General features: G+C 50.3%; 1 protein-coding gene across 1 annotated transcript in view; it reads left to right on the forward strand.

Moving 5' to 3' along the window:
• Window positions 1–1,784: 1,784 nt before the first annotated feature.
• The window catches only part of LOC132590793 (ras-related protein Rab-6A), a gene marked incomplete at its 5' end in the record, with an annotated part of 49,158 nt that continues 25,668 nt past the window's right edge, over window positions 1,785–25,274 (forward strand). The window contains one exon of the mRNA XM_060263719.1: window positions 1,785–1,850. Coding sequence (XP_060119702.1) covers window positions 1,785–1,850 — 66 coding nt within the window. The remainder of the gene's footprint in view (window positions 1,851–25,274) is intronic.

The raw sequence follows: 25,274 nt of genomic DNA on the forward strand, positions 1-25,274 counted from the left end.
GCCACGCTAACAAAATTTTACATTCAAAGTGATCGAGCCAGTCATATCTCCAAAATTTTGGGTTACGACTTCAAGAAAACTGCAGAGACTTTTTTTGCTTGGATTACAATTAGAAAAATTTCCAAAGGAAGAAAGGACTTTAATTTGGTACTTGCTCTCAGCTGCTAGGACATTGTATGCGCAGCTTTGGAAACAAGGAACAATACCAGAGAAATGGGATTGGATTGTGAAAGTTTTATCGTGGAGGGAGATGGACAAATTAACTAAAACTTTAAGAGACTATGACTTAGACTTATTCAAAAAGGAGTGGAAGAAATTCAAAGGATATATGGAGAAAGAGTGGAACATAAAGAGACATTGGACAATTTTTTAGCATTAATCAAAAGTATTATATTTTGATAGATTAGTGGTACCTTTAGAATTAAATTCAAATTTACAACTTCGGGGAAGTCAATATTGGAGGGAGGGGGGGTGAAATATCATATGGTTTAGTATAAGAAAAAGATAATTAAATATTGTAACCATGTGTTATTAATAAATTGTTAAAACACACAAAGTGATTGAGCCAGTCTGTCGGTTTCTAATGCTGTACAAAAAGGAAAAGAGGAACTGAATATTTAATTCTTCTCTATGCCACCCTAAGAGCGTGTTGGTTAAGATCTGAAATAAAACTGCTGAGCCATGGCAATACGGAAACCTGGGGCGTGGGGTTGCCACCTCCAAGTTGGGGGAAATCCCTGGAGATTTTGGGGTTGAAAACTGGGGAGGGACTGTCGTCTGAAGATCAGTTGTGGTCCTGTGGGATCTCCAGCCTCCACCCGGAGGTTGGCAACTCTACCAGCGCTGCAGCTCCGTTATGCCAATACAGTGAAACATTGACAATGAAGTAATGCAGAGCGAGCACTGAACAGCTCCAGCTGTGGTAACAGTAGTTCACGCCTCTGTGCATTTAGCTTCAATTCCTGCAAATGTGAACAAATGTTAAACCCTCTCTGTTATCCCCCAGCTCCCTAGGTGCTTCATCATTAGAACACTAGTCAATTGACTTCGTCTTTAATTGTGTAGAACTTACTCAGGGTCGGCTTGCCCACTAGGCAAACTAGGTTGTTGCTTAGGGCGCCAGCAGGGCAGGGGCGGCAAATTTGCCCTCTCCCCTCCCCCTAGCCTAGTTTGCCCGCTCCTCAGCCTCCTCCTCCCTCCCTTCCCCACCCCATGTCTATTTCAATGCCAGAACAGGGCTCTAGCGCCACATTCCTGGCTATTGAAAGGCGCACCCCCCCCCCGTTGATCAGCGAGTAAAACCGCGCTGCGTTCGGCCGTGCTCACCGTCCGTCAGGGCCAGCGTCTTGAAAGGGCGGCTGCGGTGCCGCTGACTCCTCTCTACTTCCTGGATGGGAAGAAAATAGAGAGGAGTCAGCGGCAGTGGGGCCGCCCTTTCAGGACGCTGGTCTTGACCGTGAGTGCGGGCGTGCATTGCAGTTTTACCCGCTGATCAGCTGAACGGCCGGGGGGTGGGGCGTGCCTTTAGATAGCTGGGAACGTGGCACTAGAGCCCCATTCGGGTATTGAAATAGACATGGGGTGGGGAAGGGAGGGGGAGAGGCATGGTGGGTTGGGGGGGAGCCGTGGGGGGGCGCCGTGCAGGGGGGCACCAGGCAGCAAGTCTGCCTAGAGTGCAATGCGGTGTTAGGCCGGTACTGAACTTACTGCTAGGACTTCAGCTGGAAAACACCTGGGATGTAATTTGGGTTGCACTGTTTTAACCTCTCGATTATTTTCTTTTTCTTCCAGTGGGGAAGACCTCGTTGATAACCAGGTTCATGTACGACAGTTTTGACAACACCTACCAGGTAATGTCTCTAAACGTGCTCTCTTTGAGGGCGTTGCTCAAACGGCCTCCCTGTAGATGGCGCTTTCACGTATCAGTGGACTGACCCGGGGGCTTTTCTCCTGAAATGAAATCAAGTTCTAGCGCAGGGGTGACCAAACTTGCCGAATGTAAAGAGTCGCACGGAACAAACGGCAGATGTTCGTGAGCCGAAGGAAGGAAAATAGATGGAGGGAGGGGGAGGTAGAAAGAAAGCAACTTTAACTTTAAATGCATCCTTCGAGCTGCTGGCTGGCTTGGCGTAAAGAAGTAATTTTAAAAAAAACGAATGCCTTCCCCAAGCTGGCCGATGAGGTGGTGGGGGCTTCAAGAGCCGCACAACGTGTGTGAAAGAGCTGCATGAGCCACAGTTTGACCACCCCTGTTCTAGTGGGACCCAGTGGCTGCTTGGAGACTCGGCCGCCATCTTCACTCGCACACGCTAGCCTCAGTCTTTTTGTGCGCGTGTGCCAGAGGACACATTTTGGCTCCTGCCCGCTGATGTCTTTGGCCCCAAAGCCTGCTGCCAATTTTGTTAGTCTCAGAGGTGCTTCTAGCCTCTTACATTTTTCTACTGCCAAAGTCTGATGATGTTGTTGGGAGGGGGGGGAAACGATTGTGAAATACAGTTCAGGAGCTCAGTTCAGGGCACTGCATTTTAAGAAGGATCTAGACAAGCTGGAACGGGTCCAGAGGAGGGCGACGAAAATGGTGAGGGGTCTGGAGACCAAGTCCTACGAGGAAAGGTTGAAGGAGCTGGGATGTTTAGCCTGGAGAGGAGGCAGCTGAGAGGTGATAGGATCACCATCTTCAAGTACTTGAAGGGCTGTCATCTAGAGGATGAGGGGTCTGGAGACCAAGTCCTATGAGGAAAGGTTGAAGGAGCTGGGCATGTTTAGCCTGGAGAGGAGGCGGCTGAGAGGTGATATGATCACAATCTTCAAGTACTTGAAGGGCTGTCATCTAGAGGATGAGGGGTCTGGAGACAGAGTCCTATGAGGAAAGGCTGAAGGAGCTGGGCATGTTTAGCCTGGAGAGGAGGCGGCTGAGAGGTGATAGGATCACCATCTTCAAGTACTTGAAGGGCTGTCCTATAGAGGATGAGGGTCTGGAGACCAAGTCCTACGAGGAAACGTTGAAGGAGCTGGGCACATTTAGCCTGGAGAGGAGGTGGCTGAGAGGTGATACGATCACCATCTTCAAGTCCTTGAAGGGCTGTCATATAGAGGATGAGGGGTCTGGAGACCAAGTCCTATGAGGAAAGGCTGAAGGAGCTGGGCATGTTTAGCCTGGAGAGGAGGCGGCTGAGAAGTGATAGGATCACCATCTCAAGTCCTTGAAGGGCTGTCCTATAGAGGATGAGGGGTCTGGAGACCAAGTCCTATGAGGAAAGGCTGAAGGAGCTGGGCATGTTTAGCCCGGAGAGGAGGCGGCTGAGAGGTGATAGGATCACCATCTTCAAGTACTTGAAGAGCTTTCATATAGAGGATGAGGGTCTGGAGACCAAGTCCTATGAGGAAAGGTTGAAGGAGCTGGGCATGTTTAGCTTGGAGAGGAGGCGGCTGAGAGCTGATAGGATCGTCATCTTCAAGTACTTGAAGGGCTGTCCTATGGAGGATGGTATGGAATTGTTTTCTGTGGCCCCAGAAGGTAGGGCCAGAACCAATGGGTTGAAATTAAATCAGAAGAGTTTCCGGCTCAACATTATGAAGAACTTCCTGACCATTAAAGCGGTTTCTCAGTGGAACAGACTTCCTCGGGAGGTGGTGGGCTCTCCTTCCTTGGAGGTTTTTAAACAGAGGCTAGATGGCCATCTGACAGCAATGGGATCCTGTGAATTTAGGGGGCAGTATTTGTGAATTTTCTGCATTGTGCAGGGGGTTTGACTAGATGACCCTGGAGGTCCCTTCCATCTCTATGATTCTATGAATTGGGAACAAGTGCAGCCTGACTTCCAATCCTTTGCACGGATCCCTGCAGTGAACTGGTGACTGAATTGGGAGAAGGCTGTTTGTGGGGGAGGGAGGAGGCAAGGAGAGAGGCCGTAGGCAACGTTCCCTCTAAGCTGCACGGTCTTGTGAGCAAAAATTCTACTTTGTGAGCTGCTCATTTTAAAGTTGAGAGCTACTGGCCTAAAAGTGGTGAGCTGCTTCATCAATGAGTGTGCTCTGGGGGCCATCCTTCCTGAGGTAAAACAAAAATGTGTGAGCTGGAGGCTAAAAATCTGTGAGCTAGCTCAAACTAAGTCAGCTTAGAGGAACACTGGTCAGGGGCCATCCTTCCTGAGGCAAAACAAAAATGTGTGAGCTGGAGGCTAAAAATCTGTGAGCTGGCTCACACTAACTCAGCTTAGAGGGAACACTGGTCAGGGACCATTCTTCCTGAGGCAAAACAAAAAAATGTGTGAGCTGGAGGCTAAAAATCTGTGAGCTAGCTCACACTAACTCAGCTTAGAGGGAACACTGGTCGGGGCCATCCTTCCTGAGGTAAAACAAAAATGTGTGAGCTGAAGGCTAAAAATCTGTGAGCTGGCTCACGCTAACTCAGCTTAGAGGGAACACTGGTCGGGGCCATCCTTCCTGAGGCAAAACAAAAATGTGTGAGCTGGAGGCTAAAAATCTGTGAGCTAGCTCACACTAACTCAGCTTAGAGGGAACACTGGTCGGGGCCATCCTTCCTGAGGTAAAACAAAAATGTGTGAGCTGGAGGCTAAAAATCTGTGAGCTGGCTCACGCTAACTCAGCTTAGAGGGAACACTGGTCGGGGCCATCCTTCCTAAGGTAAAACAAAAATGTTTGAGCTGGAGGCTTAAAATCTGTGAGCTGGCTCACGCTAACTCAGCTTAGAGGGAACACTGGTCGGGGCCATCCTTCCTAAGGTAAAACAAAAATGTTTGAGCTGGAGGCTTAAAATCTGTGAGCTGGCTCACGCTAACTCAGCTTAGAGGGAACACTGGTCGGGGCCATCCTTCCTAAGGTAAAACAAAAATGTTTGAGCTGGAGGCTTAAAATCTGTGAGCTGGCTCACGCTAACTCAGCTTAGAGGGAACACTCGCCATAGGTATATTTCTCAGATGCATCCTCTGACTACCTCATGATTTTACAGTTGACTGTAGCTGTGAAGAAATGGACTCGTGTCTGCTAAAATTCACAAATTGTGCTTTAAAAATTCATTGCGTATGCATCACTAACTGGCAGCATTGGCCAAAAAAACAAAAAACAAACCCAACCCCAAACAAAAAACTCTGCAGTAGTTATTTTCAGACTAAATTGCTATTTTTGCAAGTTAATTTGAGTGCATCCCAGAGTGGGGATTTGGAGCTCAGTAGTCACTTTCTCATTCAGATTGCATCATCCCTGTACTGTAGGCTGATCTTGTTGACTAGATCAGGGGTTCCCAACCCCGGGGCTGTGGACCTGTCCCGGTCCGTGGCCTGTTAGCAAACGGGCCTTGAGTTGTATAGTTATTTCATTATATATCACAATGTAGTAATAATCATAAGACAATTATGACATTGGATTTATATCCTGCCCTGCACTCTGAATTTCAGAGCAGCTCACACTCTCCTTTACCTCCTTTACTCTGTGAGGTAGGTGGGACTGAGTGAGCTCCCCCAGAAGCTGCCCTTTCAAGAACAACTCTGCGAGAGCTATGGCTGACCCATTCCAGCAGCTGCAAGTGGAGGAGTGGGGAATCACATCCGGTTCTCCCAGATAAGAGTCCGTGCACTGAACTACGACACCAAACTGGCCCTTTCAAGAACAACTCCTACAAGATCTCTGGCTGACCCAGGTGCAAGTGGAGGAACATAAGAACATAAGAGAAGCCATGTTGGATCAGGCCAGTGGCCCATCCAGTCCAACACTCTGTCACAGTTGCCAAAAAAATTATTTATATATACACACACACACATATATATACACACACTGTGGCTAACAGTCACTGATGGACCTCTGCTGGAGTGGGGGAATCAAACCCGGTTCTCCCAGATAAGAGTTCGCACACTTAATCACTACACCAAACTGGCCCTTTCAAGAACAACTCCTACGAGAGCTCTGGCTGACGCAAGGCCATTCCAGCAGCTGCAAGTGGAGGAGTGGGGAATCAAACCCGGTTCTCCCAGATAAGAGAGCTATGGGTGACCCAAGGCCATTCCAGCAGCTGCCAGTGGAGGAGTGGGGAATCCAACCTGGTTCTCCCAGATAAGAGAGCTATGGCTGACCCAAGGCCATTCCAGCAGGTGCAAGTGGAGGAGTGGGGAATCACATCCGGTTCTCCCAGATAAGAGTCCACTCAACCATTACACCTAACTAATAGAAATAAAGTGTACAATAATATAATTCCGAAGCCATCCCCCCCTCCCCAGTCCATGGAAAAATTGTCTTCCACAAAACTGGTCCCTGGTGCCAAAAAGGTTGGGGACTGCTAGGCTGGATCAAGAACCTGCTGCCCCTTACTAAACAAAAGTAGTGAGGGAGAAAGGAAGACCAGCGCTTCCAGCTCTTCACATAATGTTGGTGCTCCTAGGCTGTAAACTCCTATAAAGCCCTGCTCAGACCCTCAGTATCTAGAACAGGGGTGTCTCTCTCATTCGTTATGGGGGCCGGATCTGACATAAATGAGACCTTGTTGGGCCGGGCCATGTATGTATCTAAACTTCATAAAGGACACGAGCGCAATTAAATATATATATTTTTAATATATATTTTAGAAAACTGAAAACATGCTTAAAACGTTAGCGCTTGTTGGTCTTAAAGGTGCTTTCTTTGTATCTCTCCCATGGGATCCAGGGAACTGGGCGAAGGAAGCTCTGGCTCTTTCCTTCCTTCCCCAGGGGACCAGGAGGGGGAGGAGCCTCAGCCAGTAGAAGAAAGAGAGGCTTGGCTCAGTAGCTCTGCTGTGCGACAGAGAGCCTGGCAAAGCAAGATATAGGGAGAAGGAAGCAGATAACAGCCGGTTGCTCAGAGGCCTGATAGGAGCTCTCTGGGGGCCTGATTTGGCCCCCGTACTGCATGTTTGACACCCCTGATCTAGAATCATCGTCAGTGATGTGTGCAGCAGATAATACAACGAAGTGACGTGCCTTTGTGGATGCCCTGCCTTGCCCAGCCCCTGAGAAGAATGGGAGTCTGTGTCTAGAATGCAAAAAATGGGTTAGAATCGGAACTAAATTTGGAAACTGTTTTGGCCATATCCTTACATCAGTCTTTTTTTTTTTAACTGTAAATATATTTTTATTATATATATAAGACATGCATACAAAAAATACTGTCTACAATCATTACAGTCAAAATCTTTTCACCCATCCCCCTGAGCTGGAGGAGCAAATATACAACTCCATTTCAGATTTTTCGTGTCGATACCCATGCTATTAATCCATGAATACAGTGGATCCCAGATCTTTTTACAATCCTGAAGGTTACCCTCCCTTAATCTCATGGTTAACATGTCTAATGCTGCGGCTTCCAAAACCTTAAGTAAAATTCATTCTTGTCGGGTATTTTAGGGAGCTTCCAATATTGTGCATATAGCATTCTAGCTGCTGTAATTAAATGCAACAATAGTTTCTTAGATAATTTAGACATTTTCCCTTTAACAATGCTCAATAAATATAATTCGGGGGTATGAGGAAGGCTATCCTTACATCAGTCTTGTAGTATTTTATCACTGCAAAGCTAAGTCAGGAGGCTTTATCAAGGTGAAAGAATATGCTTCCTAAGAGCTTGTTTAATGTTTGAGCTTGTGAATGCTAATTCTACCAATGGCATACTGTGCTTTTCTTTGTACTGCCACCATTAGCATATATGCAAATCACAAGAGCAGTGCACGGCCAGGTAATACCAGTGAGATTCGGCTACACTGCTTTTGGCTACCTGTGTAACGATTGTCTTGTTCCTTGTTTTCTGGAACCAAGGAATGTCTTGGTCTGTCAAGGCTTCCTCGGGAGGTGGTGGGCTTTCCTTCCTTTCAGGTTTTTAAACAGAGGCTAGATGGCCATTTGACAGCAATGAGGATCCTGTGAATTTAGGGGGAGGTGTTTGTGAGTTTCCTGCATTGTGCAGGGGGTTGGACTAGATGACCCTGGAGGTCCCTTCCAACTCTATGATTCTATGATCAATCCCAAGTTTATCCATGCCAAAAAATTCAGTGCCAAAAAATTCACTTTATGAAAGCTGTATGTCATTTGTGTCATAAGAACATAAGAGAAGCCATGTTGGATCAGGCCAATGGCCCATCCAGTCCAACACTCTATCACACACTGGCCAAAAAAGAAAGGAGGATCACAAGTGGGGCTAGAATCCCTTCCACTTGCCGCCCCCTCCCCAAGCACCAAGAATACAGAGCATCACTGCCCCAGACAGTTCCAATAATATGCTGTGGCTAATAGCCACTGATGGACCTCTGCTCCATATTTTTATCCAAACCCCTCTTGAAGCTGTCTATGCTTGTAGCTGCCACCATCTCCTGCAGCAGTGGATTCCATGTGTTAATCACCCTTTGGGCGAAGAAGGACTTCCTTTTATCCGTTCTAACCCTACTGCTCGGCGATTTCATTGAATGCCCACGAGTTCTTGTATTGTGAGAAAGGGAGAAAAGGACTTCTTTCTCTACTTTCTCCATCCCATGCATAATCTTGTAAACCTCTATCACGTCATCCCCGCAGTCGATGTTTCTCCAAGCTAAAGAGCCCCAAGCGTTTTAACGTTTCTTCATAGAGAGAGTGTTCCAAACCTTTAATCTTTCTAGTTGCCCTTTTCTGGACTTTTTCCAATGCTATAATATCTTTTTTGAGGTGTGGTGACCAGAATTGTACACAGTATTCCAAATGAGACTGCACCATCGATTTATACAGGGGCATTATGATACTGGCTGATTTGTTTTCAATTCCCTTCCTAATAATTCCCAGCATGACGTTGGCCTTTTTTATTGCTATCGCACACTGTCTTGAGATTTTCTGTAAGTTATCTACAACAACCCCAAGATCTCTAAGTTCAGAGCGAAGGGTGAGGTATGAATCTCTTTCTTCTTTAAAAGTTCAGTAGACAGATGCACAAAGGGTACGTGCCCCAGTGGCTTTGAGGCATGGCGATTAAATGGAACCTCCATGTTCATCATCTAAATATTTTAAGATTTGTAGCCTTTTCATTTGAAAGGCACAATGACACTTTTACCACTTCTGTTAGCAGGACAGTTAGCATTGCTCGCTAGTCTAACAACCGCTGCAAGAGTCCACTGATCAGAGCGGCTCACAATCTCCTTTCCCTTCCTCCCCCACAACAGACACCCTGTGAGGTAGATGAAGATATTGAATTTATATCCCGCCCTCCACTCCGAAGAGTCTCAGAGCGGCTCACAATCTCCTTTCCCTTCCTCCCCCACAACAGACACCCTGTGAGGTAGATGAAGATATTGGATTTATATCCCGTCCTCCACTCCGAAGAGTCTCAGAGCAGCTCACAGTCTCCTTTACCTTTCTCCCCCACAACAGACACCCTGTGAGGTAGATGAAGATATTGGATTTATATCCCGTCCTCCACTCCGAAGAGTCTCAGAGCAGCTCACAATCTCCATTACCTTCCTCCCCCACAACAGACACCCTGTGAGGTAGATGAAGATATTGGATTTATATCCCGCCCTCCACTCCGAAGAGTCTCAGAGCGGCTCACAATCTCCTTTACCTTCCTCCCCCACAACAGACACCCTGTGAGGTGGGTGGGGCTGAGAGGGCTCTCCCAGCAGCTGCCCTTTCAAGGACAACCTCTGCCAGAACTATGGCTGACCCAAGGCCATGCTAGCAGCTGCAAGTGGAGGAGTGGGGAATCAAACCCGGTTCTCCCAGATAAGAGAGCTATGGCTGACCCAAGGCCATTCCAGCAGGTGCAAGTGGAGGAGTGGGGAATCCAACCCGGTTCTCCCAGATAAGAGAGCTCTGGCTGACCCAAGGCCATGCTAGCAGGTGCAAGCAGAGGAGTGGGGAATCAAACCCAGTTCTCCTAGATAAGAGAACTCTGGCTGACCCAAGGCCATTCCAGCAGCTGCAAGTGGAGGAGTGGGGAATCAAACCCGGTTCTCCCAGATAAGAGAACTATGGCTGACCCAAGGCCATTCCAGTAGCTGCAAGTGGAGGAGTGGGGAATCCAACCCGGTTCTAGATAAGAGAGTTCTGGCTGACCCAAGGCCATTCCAGCAGCTGCAAGTGGAGGAGTGGGGAATCAAACCCGGTTCTCCCTGATAAGAGAGCTATGGCTGACCCAAGGCCATTCCAGCAGCTGCAAGTGGAGGAGTGGGGAATCAAACCTGGTTCTCCCAGATAAGAGAGCTCTGGCTGACCCAAGGCCATTCCAGCAGCTGCAAGTGGAGGAGTGGGGAATCAAACCCGGTTCTCCCAGATAAGAGAGCTCTGGCTGACCCAAGGCCATTCCAGCAGGTGCAAGTGGAGGAGTGGGAAATCATACCCGGTTCTTCCAGATAAGAGAGCTCTGGCTGACCCAAGGCCATTCCAGCAGCTGCAAGTGGAGGAGTGGGGAAAGAAACCCGGTTCTCCCATATAAGAGTCTGCACACTTAACCTCTACACCAAACGGATCTTGCTGAGCACGCCAGGAAGCTGGCCTCGGAGCAGCTTTTCCCGCCGATCACGTGATCGGGGGGGGGGCTCCTTGAAAGAGCCCCAGGAGCCCCTCCCTTCACTGTTTTGCCGTAAGTTGGGAGGGAGTGGGAGGCGCCCGTGGGGTGGGGACCGCCAGAGCGGTGCGGAGATCGAGGCCACCCGAAAATTGGTGGAGGAAAGAGCGGGGGCCTTAAATGTCAAAGGGGGATTGGGTGGCTACGGGCCTGACGGGCGCCTTGTGACGTAGGTGGGACTGGAGAGTCCAGGAGAACCCAGCAGGCTTCGTGGTGGAGGAGGAGCGGGGAATCAAACCTGGCCCCATTAACCACAAACCACGCTGGCTGTCATTGAGAAACAAACACACCCTTTTGGGGGACACTCTCCTTTGTTTTAAAATTCTCTGCGAAGATCCGTTTCGCCTTTATAGGGCGATTCGTGCCCAGCCAGCAGAATTAATGACGCCTCTCTGGAGCGGAAAGACTCCGCAGCGCCTGTGGCTTCCCAGCGGAGCAAACATCCTTTTCATTCCTGGCTGCTGTAATTACCGAGTCGCTAAAGCGGTTCTTTTTCTTTTCTTTTTTTTTATGCAATCATCCGTCTTTCTCCCGGTGCTCTTTTCGATTGTGTTTCTCTCCACTGAGCGCGTGCCCTAGTTTCTGCTGGGAACTCTGACCCCGCCCCCTCCGGCGTTTCGTCAGGATACGGCCGACTCCGCAGAAAAGGAAATCTAACGTAACAAGTGCCAAGCGAACGACTCAGCGGCAGGTGGGGAAGCGATGCTCACCCGGAAGTCCCCTCTTGAAGCTGGCCATGCTTGTAGCCGCCAGCTCCTGTGGCAGTGAATTTCATGGGTTAATCACCCTTTGGGTGAAGAAGGACTTCCTTTTATCCGTTCTAACCCGACTGCTCAGAAATTTCATCGGATGTCCACACGTTTTCATATTGTGGGAAAGGGAGAAAAGGACTTCTTCCTCTGCTTTCTCCGTCCCGTGCATTATCTTGTAAACTTCTCTCATGTCACCCCGGAGTCGACGTTTCTCAGTCGATCGTTTCTGGGGGAGAAATGATAAGTTGACGTCATCTCGTGGTGGATTATAATATGATGCAAGAGATCTCACGGCTATCACTTTGTCAGCAACAGCCCTCAGAAGACGCAAACACGTCTTAAGTTATTCTTTTAATCTCCAGGTCGTTGAGGCACAATAACATCTCCCTGTATAAATCGATGGTGCGGTCTCATTTGGAGTACTGTGTGCAGTTCTGGTCGCCGCACCTCAAAAAGGATATTATAGCATTGGAGAACGTGCCGAAAAGGGCAACTAGAATGATTCAAGGTTTGGAACACTTTCCCTATGAAGAAAGGTTGAAACGCTTGGGGCTCTTTCGCTGGGAGAAACGTCGACTGCGGAGTGACGTGATAGAGGTTTACAAGATTATGCATGGGATGGAGAAAGCAGAGAAAGAAGTCCTTTCTCCGGTGGTCTGGACAGTGGGTCGGTCCGACTACTGGGTATAGGCTCCTCCTCCTCGTCACAGGGTCGGGTGCTCCAATCGATCCGGAGGGGGAGTGGCCTATACCACCCAGGACGCGCCAGTTCTTCTCCCGGCCCTGCACGAGGCAGGACGGTTTTTCTCCAGGCGCTTGCTGAGAAGCGCAGAAGATCCGGATTACTGAAACAAAACAGACCGGAAGCGTTGGGATCGGTCCCAACAACACCGGTGGCGGCAGTCTGCAGGGTCTACTCACGAGTAGACCTTGAGCGAACGGCAGACGCCCGCAGCGCTTCGTTCCCTCGCAGTCGCGATTGGAACCAAGCTGGAAGGAAAGAGAGGCGGCAAGCGCAGAGGCAGCGCGGTAAGCCGCCCTACAGCAACAGGGCTGCGCGCGAGTCCACGGGGCTTCAGATGGGTCCCCAGGCTGCCCGCGTTGTCTCTCCTTCGGACTGCCTAGTCGTATAGGCTTGGCAAAGGAGTGAGAGAGAGAGGCCTCTGAGGGGGTTTGTTCCTGACTGGAAGGCAAGATACCAAAAGGCCCAATAGAGGGCGCAGCGGCAATCTGTCTTCCATTCTGAGCCTTTTCCGGCTTCTTTTTTAGTTGCTTTTGCCTTTCCTTCCCTTATAGGGACGTGAGAAGCTACAAAATGGTGGCTAGCTCACACAGCAACTCACACAGCGAATGTGATCTACCTCTTCTGTCTGGGGCTCTGACTCCTCAACAGGAGGCTCAGAATCTTGACCTCACAGGAGAGGATGCCAAGTCAAATTTAGTCCTTTGGCTTAAGAAAGAGCTGCTAAAAGAGTTGGGACAGGACCTTCGTCAGCAGCTGGACTCCCCTGCTTCCCTACAACCAAAAAAGAAGTATGGAGGGAAAAGGGGCAGAGATACTAGTCCCAGTGACACTATGGAAGGACGCTCTAAGATCAAGCCTCCTTTGGGTTTGGATTCCCCCCTCTTGAGCTCAGCTGAGGAATCAGAAAACTCTGAACTGTCAGACAAGGAGGAGCAGACTGACACTGTTCAATCTAGGCTCTTTCCTTCTGAATACTTAAATTGCTTCCCAAAGTACTGAGGACCTTCAACTTTGTACCCACTCCTAAAGAAAATGAGGAGTTGGATCCTGATCTCCCCACAGGTTCAGGGGAGATGATGCCAAAATTGAGCAGTGCTCAGACAGGGGTTCCTTTGCCTGCGGCCTTTTTTGCCTTAGTCAAAGCGGAATGGGAACGTCCGACTAAGCCTAAAGCAAACCAACAGGTTCTCTCCAAACTTTATTCGCTTATTCCACAGGCTACTAAGAGATTAAAGTTACCAACAGTGGATGACCCTGTAACTAGCCTGATTTCCAATTCGGTCCTTCCTATGGACGCAGATGGTTTACCCAGGGATCCATGCGATAGGAGGATTGAGCAGGCCTTACGCAAAGAGTTTGAAGCGACATCTTGGGCCATCAAGGCAGCCACTACGTCTTCATTGTTTGCCAGAGCAATGTGCACGTGGTCTAATAACTTGGCAGCAGCAGACAGTGGAGCTCCTAAGGAGTTCAAGGACGAGTTAAAAAAGATTGCTTTATCCGCTGCCTTCGTGGCAGATAGTTCATTAGACACCATGCAACTGGCGGCCAGGGCCATGGCATGTGGGGTAGCTGCCAGACGCAACATTTGGTTGCGTAATTGGGAGGTAGACACTGCAGCCCAAGCCAGGGTGGCAGCGGTGCCTTTTAAAGGAGCCTTGTTGTTCGGGGAGGGTCTAGATAGATACCTCATTGAGAACAAGGATAAAAAGAAGGTTTTACCTTCCAAGAGTAAAGAGTCGAAACAGAGGAAGTCCTTTCCTTCCTTTCGAGATTCGAAGAAACCATCCAGACCAGGTTCCTTTCGTCCCTTCAGAGGCAAGTGGCAGCAGAAGGGGCGTGATCCCAAACCATACTACTCTGGGAAGGCAGATCAGGGTTCCAAAAATCCCTCCAAGAAAGGAGGATCCCAGTGACTATGCCTCTCACCAGCCGACAAACAAAATAGGGGGTCGTCCTTCCCTTTTCACAGACATTTGGAATCAGTCAATTCAGGACAAGTGGGTTCTAGAAGTAGTGGAACAAGGTTACACCTTGGAATTCCACTCTCTTCCCCCAACCATTTTCGAGGGGTTCCCCGGAAAAAAGATTTATCTGCTCACAGAGCAATGTTGTCGGCCATTCAACACTTGGTGAATATAGGGGCAGTGGAGGCCGTCCCGGTACTTCAACAGGGTTTGGGGGTCTATTTGGTGATATTTTTAGTTCCCAAAAAGAACGGGGAGTTCAGAACCATTCTGGATCTGAAATGGCTCAACAAGTTCATCCTGACAAAACATTTCAAGATGGAGACACTACGGTCAGTATTGCTAGCCATTCAGCCTCAGGATTTTCTGGCTTCCTTGGATCTGTCAGAGGCCTACTTGTATGTTCCCATTCGGGAATCACACAGAAGTTTTCTACGTTTCTCCTACGGGGGGAAGCATTTTCAATATCGAGCCCTGCCGTTTGGTCTGAAGTCTGCGCCCCGGGTATTCACAAAATTCTGGTGACCCTGGAGGCGGAGCTGAGATTGTGGGGTGTGGCCCTATTTCCTTCCCTGGACGACATTCTGGTGAAGGCAGGGTCCCACCAGCAATGCCTGGAGGGCATGCAGCAGACAGTGACCATGTTGCGCTCTCACGGCTTCGTGGTGAACCTAGAGAAGAGCAATCTGCTTCCCTCTCAGATACTAGTGCATCTGGGAGTGGAAATAAATACAAAGGTGGACAGAGTCTTCTTAACCCCAGAGAGACGGGAGAAGTTTTGCCTCCTTCTGCAAGGGGTGTTACAGCAACCGAAGGTGCCAGTCATGAAGTTAGCACAAGTCTTAGGGATGATGGTATCCTTTCAGGATCTACTGTCTTGGGCCAGATTCCACACTCATCCCCTACAATTTTTTCTGCGGCCTTTTCAGGAGATTATAAGGAACAAAACTGGTGACACTACCGTTAGAGGTGACGTCCCAGTTACAGTGGTGGTTGAACCCGGGTCTTTTCAGTCCAGGTTACCCGCTTTGCGAACCTCAGAGGGTTTGCATGACTACAGATGCCAGTTTATGGGGTTGGGGGGCTCACTCACAGGATCAAATGATCCAGGGTCAGTGGGAGCCTCACGAGATGAAGCGCAGTATCAACTTCCTGGAACTCAGGGCGATCCGGTTAGGGTTGCAGGCAGTTCTGAGGGGTCACCATGTCCTGGTGAAAACGGACAACTCAACTGCCAAAGCATATGTAAATCGACAGGGAGGAACCAGGGTGAAATCACTTCATGCCGAGGCGAAGGTTCTCTTCGAGTGGGCTGAAGTCAATCTCCTGTCAATCAAAGCGGTGCATGTTCCAGGGAAGGACAATCTGCTAGCGGATTGGCTCAGCAGACGCTGGCTGGACCAAACAGAGTGGATGTTACACAGGGACACCTTCCGTCTAATAGTGGACAGGTACGGACCTGTGTCGGTGGACTTGTTTGCCACGGCAGAAAATTGCCAAGTGGACAGGTTCTTTGCCAAGGTCAGAGACACAAGGGCAGAAGGAACCGATGCCCTCAGCGCCGACGGGACTAGTGTAGGCCTTCCCGCTCCTTCCTCTATTACCCAGGGTGTTACAGAGGGTGGTGGAACTAAAGGCGGAGATGGTGTTGGTGGCTCCCTTCTGGCCGAGACGGTCATGGTTCCAGGAGCTCCTGAGGTTGTCTATTCAGCCTCCTTGGCGGCTGCCAGGGAGGGACGACCTTCTGACACAGGGCAGCATGTCTCATCCTCAACCAGACATGTTGCAATTGACAGTTTGGAAGTTGAGCGGTTACAGCTCAAGGAACTAGGTTGTAGCACCAGAGTGGTGGACACTATGTTAGCATCGCGTAAGTTTTCCACTAATAGGATATACAATACCACCTGGAAGGTTTTTGCTTCGTGGTCTACCTTACGGGGGTGGGATCCGATGAAGGTGAAGGTAGATGGTATTCTAGGTTTTCTTCAGGAAGGGGCAGACAAGGGGCTTTCTACCAGCACGCTACGGCGTCAGTTGGCGGCCATATCGTCTATACAGGGGGTGCGGGGACGTAAGTCCTTGTCAGCGCATCCGCACATTAAACGGTTCCTGAAGGGTGTTGCTCTCCTTAAGCCCCCATAGGTACATAGATTCCCCTCGTGGAAGTTGAATATAGTACTAACTGCGTTGTGTGGGCGTCCCTTCGAACCTATGGCTTCCTGTGGACTGAAGGAACTGACTCTAAAAACAATTTTTCTAGTGGGTATCACTACAGCACGGAGAGTGTCTGAGTTAAGGGCCCTGTCGGTCGACTAGGAGCTTGGTGTTTTCCATAATGAAAGGGTGGTGCTGAGGCCAGACCCATCTTTCATTCCTAAAGTTAATTCTGTCTTTCATAGATCCCAGGAGTTGGTTCTTCCAAATTTTTGTCCCAACCCCCAGTCTCCCAAGGAAAGGGAGCTGCACTGTTTAGACGTTAGGAGGGCACTTAGTTTTTACATTGATCGCACAAAAGACTGGAGGAAGTCTGATGCATTGTTTGTTTCATTTAGCAAGTAGTCGCAGGGACGACAGGTCTCCACTTCCTCCCTTAGCAGGTGGCTACGGGAGTGTATTGTTTTGGCTTACAAGGCCCAAGGTCAAACCCCTCCAGATGGGATCACGGCCCATTCTCTAAGGGGTGCTGCAACATCAGCTGTGTACCGGTCCTTTCCGTCCTTAGAAGCTGCGTGTAAGGCAGCGACTTGGAAATCGGTACATACCTTTACCAGGCACTATAAAGTGGATAAATGGGCTTCAGCGGAGGCGGCCTTTGGGAGGCGTGTGCTGCAGCATGCACTCTAAACAGGGAAGCCGGTCCCGCCCGGGGATGTTCAGCTTTGTTACGTCCCAGTAGTCGGACCGACCCACTGTCCAGACCACCGGAGAACGGAAGATTGGTATCACTTACCGTGAAGCTTCCTTCTCGGTGGACTGGCAGTGGGTCGGTCCGGCCCGCCCGTTAAAGGTTGAGCGGCTTCCTGAGTTTTGGAAATGGATCCTGGAGCAATGGTGCTTTCCCTGTGGGGAGGATGTTACCTTTGCTTTGCTTAACAGTGACTTTCTTTCAATCTGCCATTTGTATGGTGTGTTGAACTGTAATAAACTAATCTTCTCATTTATTCGTCTCTGTACGTGAATGGGGAGGTGGTGAAAATTTTTGTTATTAGGGGGATGCGGCTTGGATACAACTGGCGCGTCCTGGGTGGTATAGGCCACTCCCCCTCCGGATCGATTGGAGCACCCGACCCTGTGACGAGGAGGAGGAGCCTATACCCAGTAGTCGGACCGACCCACTGCCAGTCCACCGAGAAGGAAGCTTCACGGTAAGTGATACCAATCTTCCGTTTCTCCCTTTCTCACAATACAAGAACTTGTGGGCATTCAGTGAAATTGCTGAGGAGTTGGGTTAGAATGGATAAAAGGAGGTACTTCTTCACCCAAAGGGTGATTAACACGTGGAATTCTCTGCCACAGGAGGTGGTGGTGGCTACAAGCATAGCCAACTTCAAGAGGGGATTGGATAAAAATATGGAGCAGAGGTCCATCAGTGGCTATTAGCCACAGTGTGTGTGTGTGTATAAATTTTTGGCCCCTGTGTGACACAGAGTGTTGGACTGGATGGGCCATTGGCCTGATCCAACATGGCTTCTCTTATGTTCTTATGTTCCTCCTGTGACAGCTAAATTGGGTCCCGCTGATGGCCCTTTACAAGAGGTTTACAAGATAATGCATGGGATGGAGAAAGTAGAGAAAGAAGTCCTTTTCTCCCTTTCTCACAGTACAAGAACTCATGGGCATTCAATGACATTGCTGAGCAGACAGGTTAAAACGGATAAAAGGAAGTCCTTCTTCACCCAAAGGGTGATTAACATGTGGAATTCACTGCCACAGGAGGTGGTGGCGGCCACAAGCATAGCCACCTTCAAGAGATAAAATATGGAGCAGAGGTCCATCAGTGGCTATTAGCCACAGTGTGTGTGTATATTTTTTGCCACTGTGTGACACAGAGTGTTGGACTGGATGGGCCATTGGCCTGATCTAACATGGCTTTTCTTATGTTCTTATGTTCCTTGTTTGTGTTGAGTATTGCCCCCTGCAATTTGGAAATGGCTCCGAGAAGCAGGGGTGGAATCCTAGCAGGAGCTCCTTTGCATATTAGGCCACACCTCCCTGATGTAGCCAGTCCTCCAAGAACTTACAAAAAAAGAGCCCCATAAGCTCTTGGAGGATTGGCTACATCAGGGGGGGGGTGCGGCCTAGTATGCAAAGGAGTTCCTGTTAGAATTCCACCACTGCCGAGAAGTGCTTTATATCGAGCACGAGTATGAAGCTGCTGGATACTGAATCAGACTCATAGGCCATCCAGGTCTGCATTGCCTGCTTACTCTGACTGGCTGAGGCTCTCCAGGGTTTCATGACGTGGCTCAGATTGAGTGGGCTGAAATTGAACCCAGCGAAGACAGAGGTCCTTTGTGTGGGTCGCGGCGCGCTAGGAGGGGAAATAGCTCTCCCAACCTTAGACGGCGCACCATTGAAACCAGTGCGCCAGGTAAAGAGTTTGGGCGTTTTACTGGAGCCTTCGTTATCAATGGAGGCCCAGATAGCAGCCACTGCCAAGTCAGCATTCTTCCACCTGAAGCGGGCGAGGCAGTTGGTCTCCTTTCTAGAACGCCGCGACCTCGCAACAGTGATCCATGCAACGGTCACCTCAAGATTGGACTACTGTAATGCCCTCTACTTGGGGCTACCTCTGTGCCGGACCCGGAAGTTGCAGCTGGTGCAGAACGCGTCGGCCAGGCTACTATTGGGGCTCTCGAAATGGGAGCACATACGGCCGGGGCTGCGCGGACTGCACTGGCTGCCAATTACCTACCGAGTCCAGTACAAAGTGTTGGTTATTACCTTTAAAGCCCTATATGGCCGAGGACCTGCCTACCTAAGGGACCGTCTCTCCCCATATGAACCCCAGAGGGCACTGAGGTCAGTGGGTAAAAATAAAGTGACCATCCCTGGGCCGAGAGAGGTCAAACTTCAAAACACGGGCCTTTTCAGCCGCGGCTCCAGCACTGTGGAACCAACTTCCGGAGGACGTGCGGGCCCTGCGGAACCTTGACCAGTTCCGCAGGGCCTGCAAGACCGCCCTTTTCAGACAAGCCTATGCCGATATCGACTGCTGAGTTGCTAAGAATAAAGAACCGCCATCTATAATACGATCACGGAACTATCTAAACTGGCAGAACCAGCGCCAAACAATTTTATTGCTGCCAGATATATTTAATGTAATTTGAATGATGTATTTTAACTTAATGAACTGGTTTTTATGTTTACTTTCTTTTTAATTGTTAAATTTAAAGTTTTATCTATTTATGTTAATTGTGTGAAATGTTGTTAGCCGCCCTGAGCCGCCTAGGCGGGGAGGGCGGGATATAAATAAAATCTATGATGATGATGATGATGATGATGATGATGATGATGATGATGGAGGAGTCTCACTTCACCTGTTTCCTGGTCCTTTTTAACTGGAGATGCCAGGGACTGAAAGTGGGACCTTCTATATGCCAAGCAGAGGATTGCTGAGCAGTCAGGTTAGAACTGATAAAAGGAAGTCCTTCACCCAAAGGGTGATTAACCCATGGAATTCACTGCCCCTGGAGGTGGCGGCGGCTACAAGCATAGCCAGCTTCAAGAGGGGGTTGGATAAGCATATGGAGCAGAGGTCCATCGTGGCTATTAGCCACAGCATATTGTTGGAACTCTCTGTCTGGGGCAAGTGATGGTCTGTATTCTTGGTGCTTGGGGGGCACAATGGGAGGGCTTCTAGTGTCCTGGCCCCACTGATGGACCTTCTGATGGCACCTGGTTTTTTGGCCACTGTGTGATAGAGTGTTGGACTGGATTGGCCACTGGCCGGATCCAACATGGCTTCTCTTATGTTCTTAAGATCTTCCACGAAGCCATGGCCCCTTCCAGGTGGGCAGAACCTCCACTGGGGACTGTCACCTGCAGTCTCAGCTGTTGAAGAGAAGCAATTTGGAGCATCTATACAGTGGTTGGAGCAGGATTCTGCCTGCAGTTCGACCCTTAGACAGCTTTAAAAGAGGGTTACATAGATTCAGGGAGGAGAGATCCATCAGTGGCAACTAGCCATAGTGACTTAAAGGGAACCTCCATGTTCAGAGGCACTCAACCTCTGAATCCTAGTTCCAGGAGACAACATCAGAGGAAGGCTTCAGCCTCTCTGCCCTGTTGTTGTCCTTCCAGAGAATCTGATTGGCCCCTGTGTGAGACAGGAGCCTGGACTAGATGGACCCTCCCTGGTCTGACCCAGCAGGGCTCTTCTGAGGTTCTTCTCAGGGGAAGGGCTCGGCCTCTCTGCCTGTTGTTGGCCCTCCAGAGGAACTGGCTGGCCACTGTGTGGGACAGGATGCTGGACTAGATGGACCACTTGTCTGGTGTGATCTAGTAGGGGTCTTCTGATGCCCTTCTCAGGGGAAAGCCTTGGCCTCTCTGCCCTGTTGTTCATCCAGAGGAACTAGCTGACCCCAGTGTGAGACAGGATGCTGGACTAGGTGGACCGTCCCTGGTCTGATCCAGCAGGGCTCTTCTGATGTTCTTCTCAGAGGAAGGCCTTGGTCTCTCTGCCCTGTTGTTGGCCCTCCAGAGGAACTGGCTGGCCACTGTGTGAGACAGCAGACTGGACTAGATGGACCCTCCCTGGTCTGATCCAGCAGGGCTCTTCCGATGTTCTTCTCAGGGGAAGGCCTCAGGCTCTCCGCCCTGTTGTTGTCCCTTCAGAGGAACTGGTTGGCCACTCTGATGAGCAGGAAGCTGGACCAGGTAGACCAGGTTTTCCCAAACTCCCCTCCCCCCCGGTGGCCCAGTTATTTTTATACTTCTTCGTGGCCCAGTAAAATTTGAGGGTGGAGCTGGGAGACAGGAAATCATGTGCAAACAAGCCTAAAACTCTTGCAATATATTTTTTAGAAAAAGTAGGAGATGGTGGGATTTTGCAATGCAATTTTAAAAATAAAAAAACGAGAAGAAGCACAAGGATCACACAGCAGAAAACTAAAAATATAAAAAGCTCTCATCCCGGGAAAACATGAAATGGCAGCTTGGGAAAACATGAAACAGCAGGGCATTTCAAGCTTCTCCCTCCCCTCCCTTGGTCTACTCAGATAAGCAATAGCAAGGAAGGAAGGAGAGACAGGGGAAAAGTCTGACAGAAAGACAGAGAGAAGGAAGGAAGGGACCTGAAATGACAGTGCTGGGAAAACATGAAATGGCAGGGCATCTCCCCCCCCCACCCCTCCCAGGTCTACTCAAATTAGCAATGGGAAGGAAGGAGGGAGACACCGGGAAAGCCTGACAGAAAGAGGTACAGAGAAAAGGAAGGAAGGGACCTGAAATGGCAGTGCTGGGAAAACATGAAATGGCAGGGCATCTCTCCCCCCCAGGTCTACTCACATTAGCAATGGGAAGGAAGGAAAGGAAGGAAAGGAAGGAAGGAAGGAAGGAAGGAAGGAAGGAAGGAAGGAAGGAAGGCAAATAGATGGGGAGGGATGTTGGAGGGAGCGATGGAAAGAAAGCAACTTTAACTTTAAATGCATGTTTGAGAATACATGTTTGAGAGCCACAAGACAAGGAAGGAAGGAAGAAGTCAGGAGAAAAGTCTGACAGAAAGAGAGAGAGAGAGAGAGAGAGAGAGGGGATGGGAAAAGACTGAATGACTGACAGAAAGAAAGAATGAATGAAAGGGAGGAAGGGAGGGGGAGAGAAAGAGTAAGGAAATATAAAGGAAGGAAAGGGGAAGGAAGGAGTGAAAGAAAGGAGCGACAAAAAGAAGGCAGAAAGGGAAAGGAAAGGAAAAGAAAAGAAAAACGGAAAAAACTAGATGGGAGCAACTCAACTTTGGAAATGTTGACTCTCGCTGCACAAGCACCTCCTCCTCCCTCCCTTCCCCACTGCTGGTAAATTTTCAGGTTTGTAAAGCTCCCCCCCTCCGCTGACCATCTCCTCAACGAGGAAAACGAAGCTGAGATCATTCAGCGCTGAGGCATGCCGCCGGCATTTCGAAGGGACCATGCCTGGAAAGGGTGCGTGGCTGATCCCTTCCCCACTGAAGTGCGGGGGAGGGATCAGCCACGCACCCTCTCCAAGCGTGGTCCTTCGAAATGCCGGCGACATGCCTCAGCGCTGAATGATCTCAGCTCCATTTTCCTCGCCGAGGAGATGGTCGGTGGAAGGGGGGTGGGCTTTACAAACCCGGAAATATACCAGTGGTGGCGAAGAGAGGGAGGAGGGGGCGCTACGCTACAGGGAGGGGAGGCGCAGTGGGGGGGGGGGCGGTTTGCGACCGATCACCCAATCGGTGAGAAATCGGCGCTGAGCTCATTCTGCACCGGGCCAAGCCGGCCGCAAGTCAAACAGACCGCGGCCAAAAAGGGAGCATGGCTCATCCTTTCTCCTTCCCCGGCACTTCTTTCCCATCCAGGAAGTGCTGAGGAAGGAGGAACCATGCGCCCTTTTCGGCCGCGGTCTGTTTAACCTGCAGCCCCCTTGGCCCGGTGCGGAATGAGCTCAGCATCGATTTCCCACCGTTCGGGTGGGCGGGGGAAGGGCTTTGCACAGCATGAAACTGACCTGGGGAGGTGCGCAACCCGGGGGAGGGAGGCGCAATGTGGGGAAAGGCAGAGGGGAGGGGCGGCCAGGGGTCTGGAGGCCCCACGGCCCGGCGTTGAGGGCTCCGTGGCCCAGTGCCGGGTTGCAACCCTGCCTTTGGGAGACGCCGAGGTAGACCACTAGTCTAATCCAGCAGGGCTCTTCTTATGTTCTTAAAGCTAGGACTTTGTTGCACAGGTGTTGACAGCGGAAAAGGAGCTGGCTGGGGGAAAGGAAGCAAATTTTACTTTGTGCCTTTTGAGTTACCTCAGTATCGTTAAGGTGTTAGAACCATTTACAAAGCTTGCCTTTGGAACAGGCGAGGGTGTGTTTGTGTGCTTCCTCATTGCTTCGCCCGGGAAATTCGGCAGCTGCCCGCCGGTTCTTAATCGGCCTGCTTGAGGAAAGCAAAGGTGGTTCAGGCTTGCAAATCAGTGCAGCGTTTCCTGCCTGCTGTTAGAAAAGCTGGAGGCGATGAGACGGCACATTTGGCAGAGTTGGCTTTCTCCCAGAGAGAGAGCCTTTCGTGGGGATCGCTGACCTGGCTGGCTCAGTCTCGTCGGCTAACAGAGGGAGGCCCTGGTTAGTATTTGGATGGGAGGCCACTGAAGAAGTCCAGCATGGCTATGTAGAGGCAGGCAAGGGCAAACCCGGGCTAATCCACATAGAATAAAGATCAAATGTTTGGAAGCCTCAAGACAGGAGGGAGGAGGGAGGGAGGGAGGGAGGGATGATATTGGATTTATATCCCGCTCTATACTCTGAATCTCAGAGCAGTCACAGTCTCCTTTACCTTCCCCCCCCCCCCCCACAACAGACACCCTCTGTGAGGTTGGTGGGGCTGAGAGAGCTCTCCCAGAAGCTGCCCTTTTAAGGACAACTCCTACAAGAACTATGGCTGACCCAAGGCCATTCCAGCAGCTGCAAGTAGAGGAGTGGGGAATCAAACGCGGTTCTCCCAGATAAGAGTCTTTTACCTCCCCCCCCCCCACAACAGACACCCTCTGTGAGGTTGGTGGGGCTGAAAGAGCTCTCCCAGAAGATGCCCTTTCAAGGACATCTCCTACAAGAGCTATGGCTGACTCAAGGCCATTCCATCAGCTGCAAGTAGAGGAGTGGGGAATCAAACGCGGTTTTCCCAGATAAGAGTCTTTTACTTTCTCCCCCCGCCCCCCCAGCAGACACCCTCTTTGAGTTAGGTGGGGCTGAGTGAGCTCTCCCAGAAGCTCCCCTTTCAAGGACAATTCCTACGAGAGTGATGGCTGACCCAAGGCCATTCCAGCAGGTGCAAGTGGAGGAGTGGGAAATCAAACCCGGTTCTCCCAGATAAGAGAGCTCTGGCTGACCCAAGGCCATTCCAGCAGGTGCAAGTGGAGGAGTGGGGAATCAAACCCAGTTCTTCCAGATAAGAGAGTTATGGCTGACCCAAGGCCATTCTAGCAGCTGCAAGTGGAGGAGAGGGGAATCAAACCCAGTTCTCCCAGATAAGAGAGCTATGGCTGACCCAAGGCCATTCTAGCAGGTGCAAGTAGAGGAGTGGGGAATCCAACCCGGTTCTCCCAGATAAGAGAGCCATGGCTGACCCAAGGCCATTCTAGCAGCTGCAAGTGGAGGAGAGGGGAATCTAACCCGGTTCTCCCAGATAAGAGAGCTATGGCTGACCCAAGGCCATTCCAGAAGGTACAAGTGGAGGAGTGGGGAATCAAACCCGGTTCTCCCAGATAAGAGAGCCATGGCTGACCCAAGGCCATTCTAGCAGCTGCAAGTGGAGGAGAGGGGAATCAAACCCGGTTCTCCCAGATAAGAGAGCTCTGGCTGACCCAAGGCCATTCCAGCAGCTGCAAGTGGAGGTGTGGGGAATCAAACCCGGTTCTCCCAGATGAGAGCTCTGGCTGACCCAAGGCTATTCCAGCAGCTGCAAGTGGAGGAGTGGGGAATCAAACCTGGTTCTCCCAGATAAGAGAGCTCTGGCTGACCCAAGGCCATTCCAGCAGCTGCAAGTGGAGGAGTGGGGAATCAAACCCGGTACTCCCAGATAAGAGAGCTCTGGCTGACCCAAGGCCATTCCAGCAGGTGCAAGTGGTGGAGTGGGGAATCAAACCCGGTTCTCCCAGATAAGAGAGCTCTGGCTGACCCAAAGCCATTCCAGCAGCTGCAAGTGGAGGAGTGGGGAATCAAACCCGGTTCTCCCAGAGAAGAGAGCTCTGGCTGACCCAAGGCCATTCCAGCAGCTGCAAGTGGAGGAGTGGGGAATCAAACCCGGTTCTCCCAGAGAAGAGAGCTCTGGCTGACACAAGGCCATTCCAGCAGCTGCAAGCGGAGGAGTGGGGAATCAAACCTGGTTCTCCCAGATAGGAGTCTGTGCACTTAGCCACTACACCAAACTGTAGTGAAGGAAGGTAGATTAAGGGAGGCGGAGGTGGAAAGAAATGTGTTCTCCCAGCTGCTGGCTGGCTTGGCTTGGAGAAGTGATTTAAAGAGACAAATGCCTCCTCCAAGCCGATTGATGGGGCAGTGGGGGCTTCAAGAGCCACACAATATGTATGAAACAGCCAC

The sequence above is a fragment of the Heteronotia binoei genome, unplaced genomic scaffold, assembly GCF_032191835.1.
Source record: "Heteronotia binoei isolate CCM8104 ecotype False Entrance Well unplaced genomic scaffold, APGP_CSIRO_Hbin_v1 ptg000762l, whole genome shotgun sequence".
Lineage (NCBI taxonomy): Eukaryota > Metazoa > Chordata > Lepidosauria > Squamata > Gekkonidae > Heteronotia > Heteronotia binoei.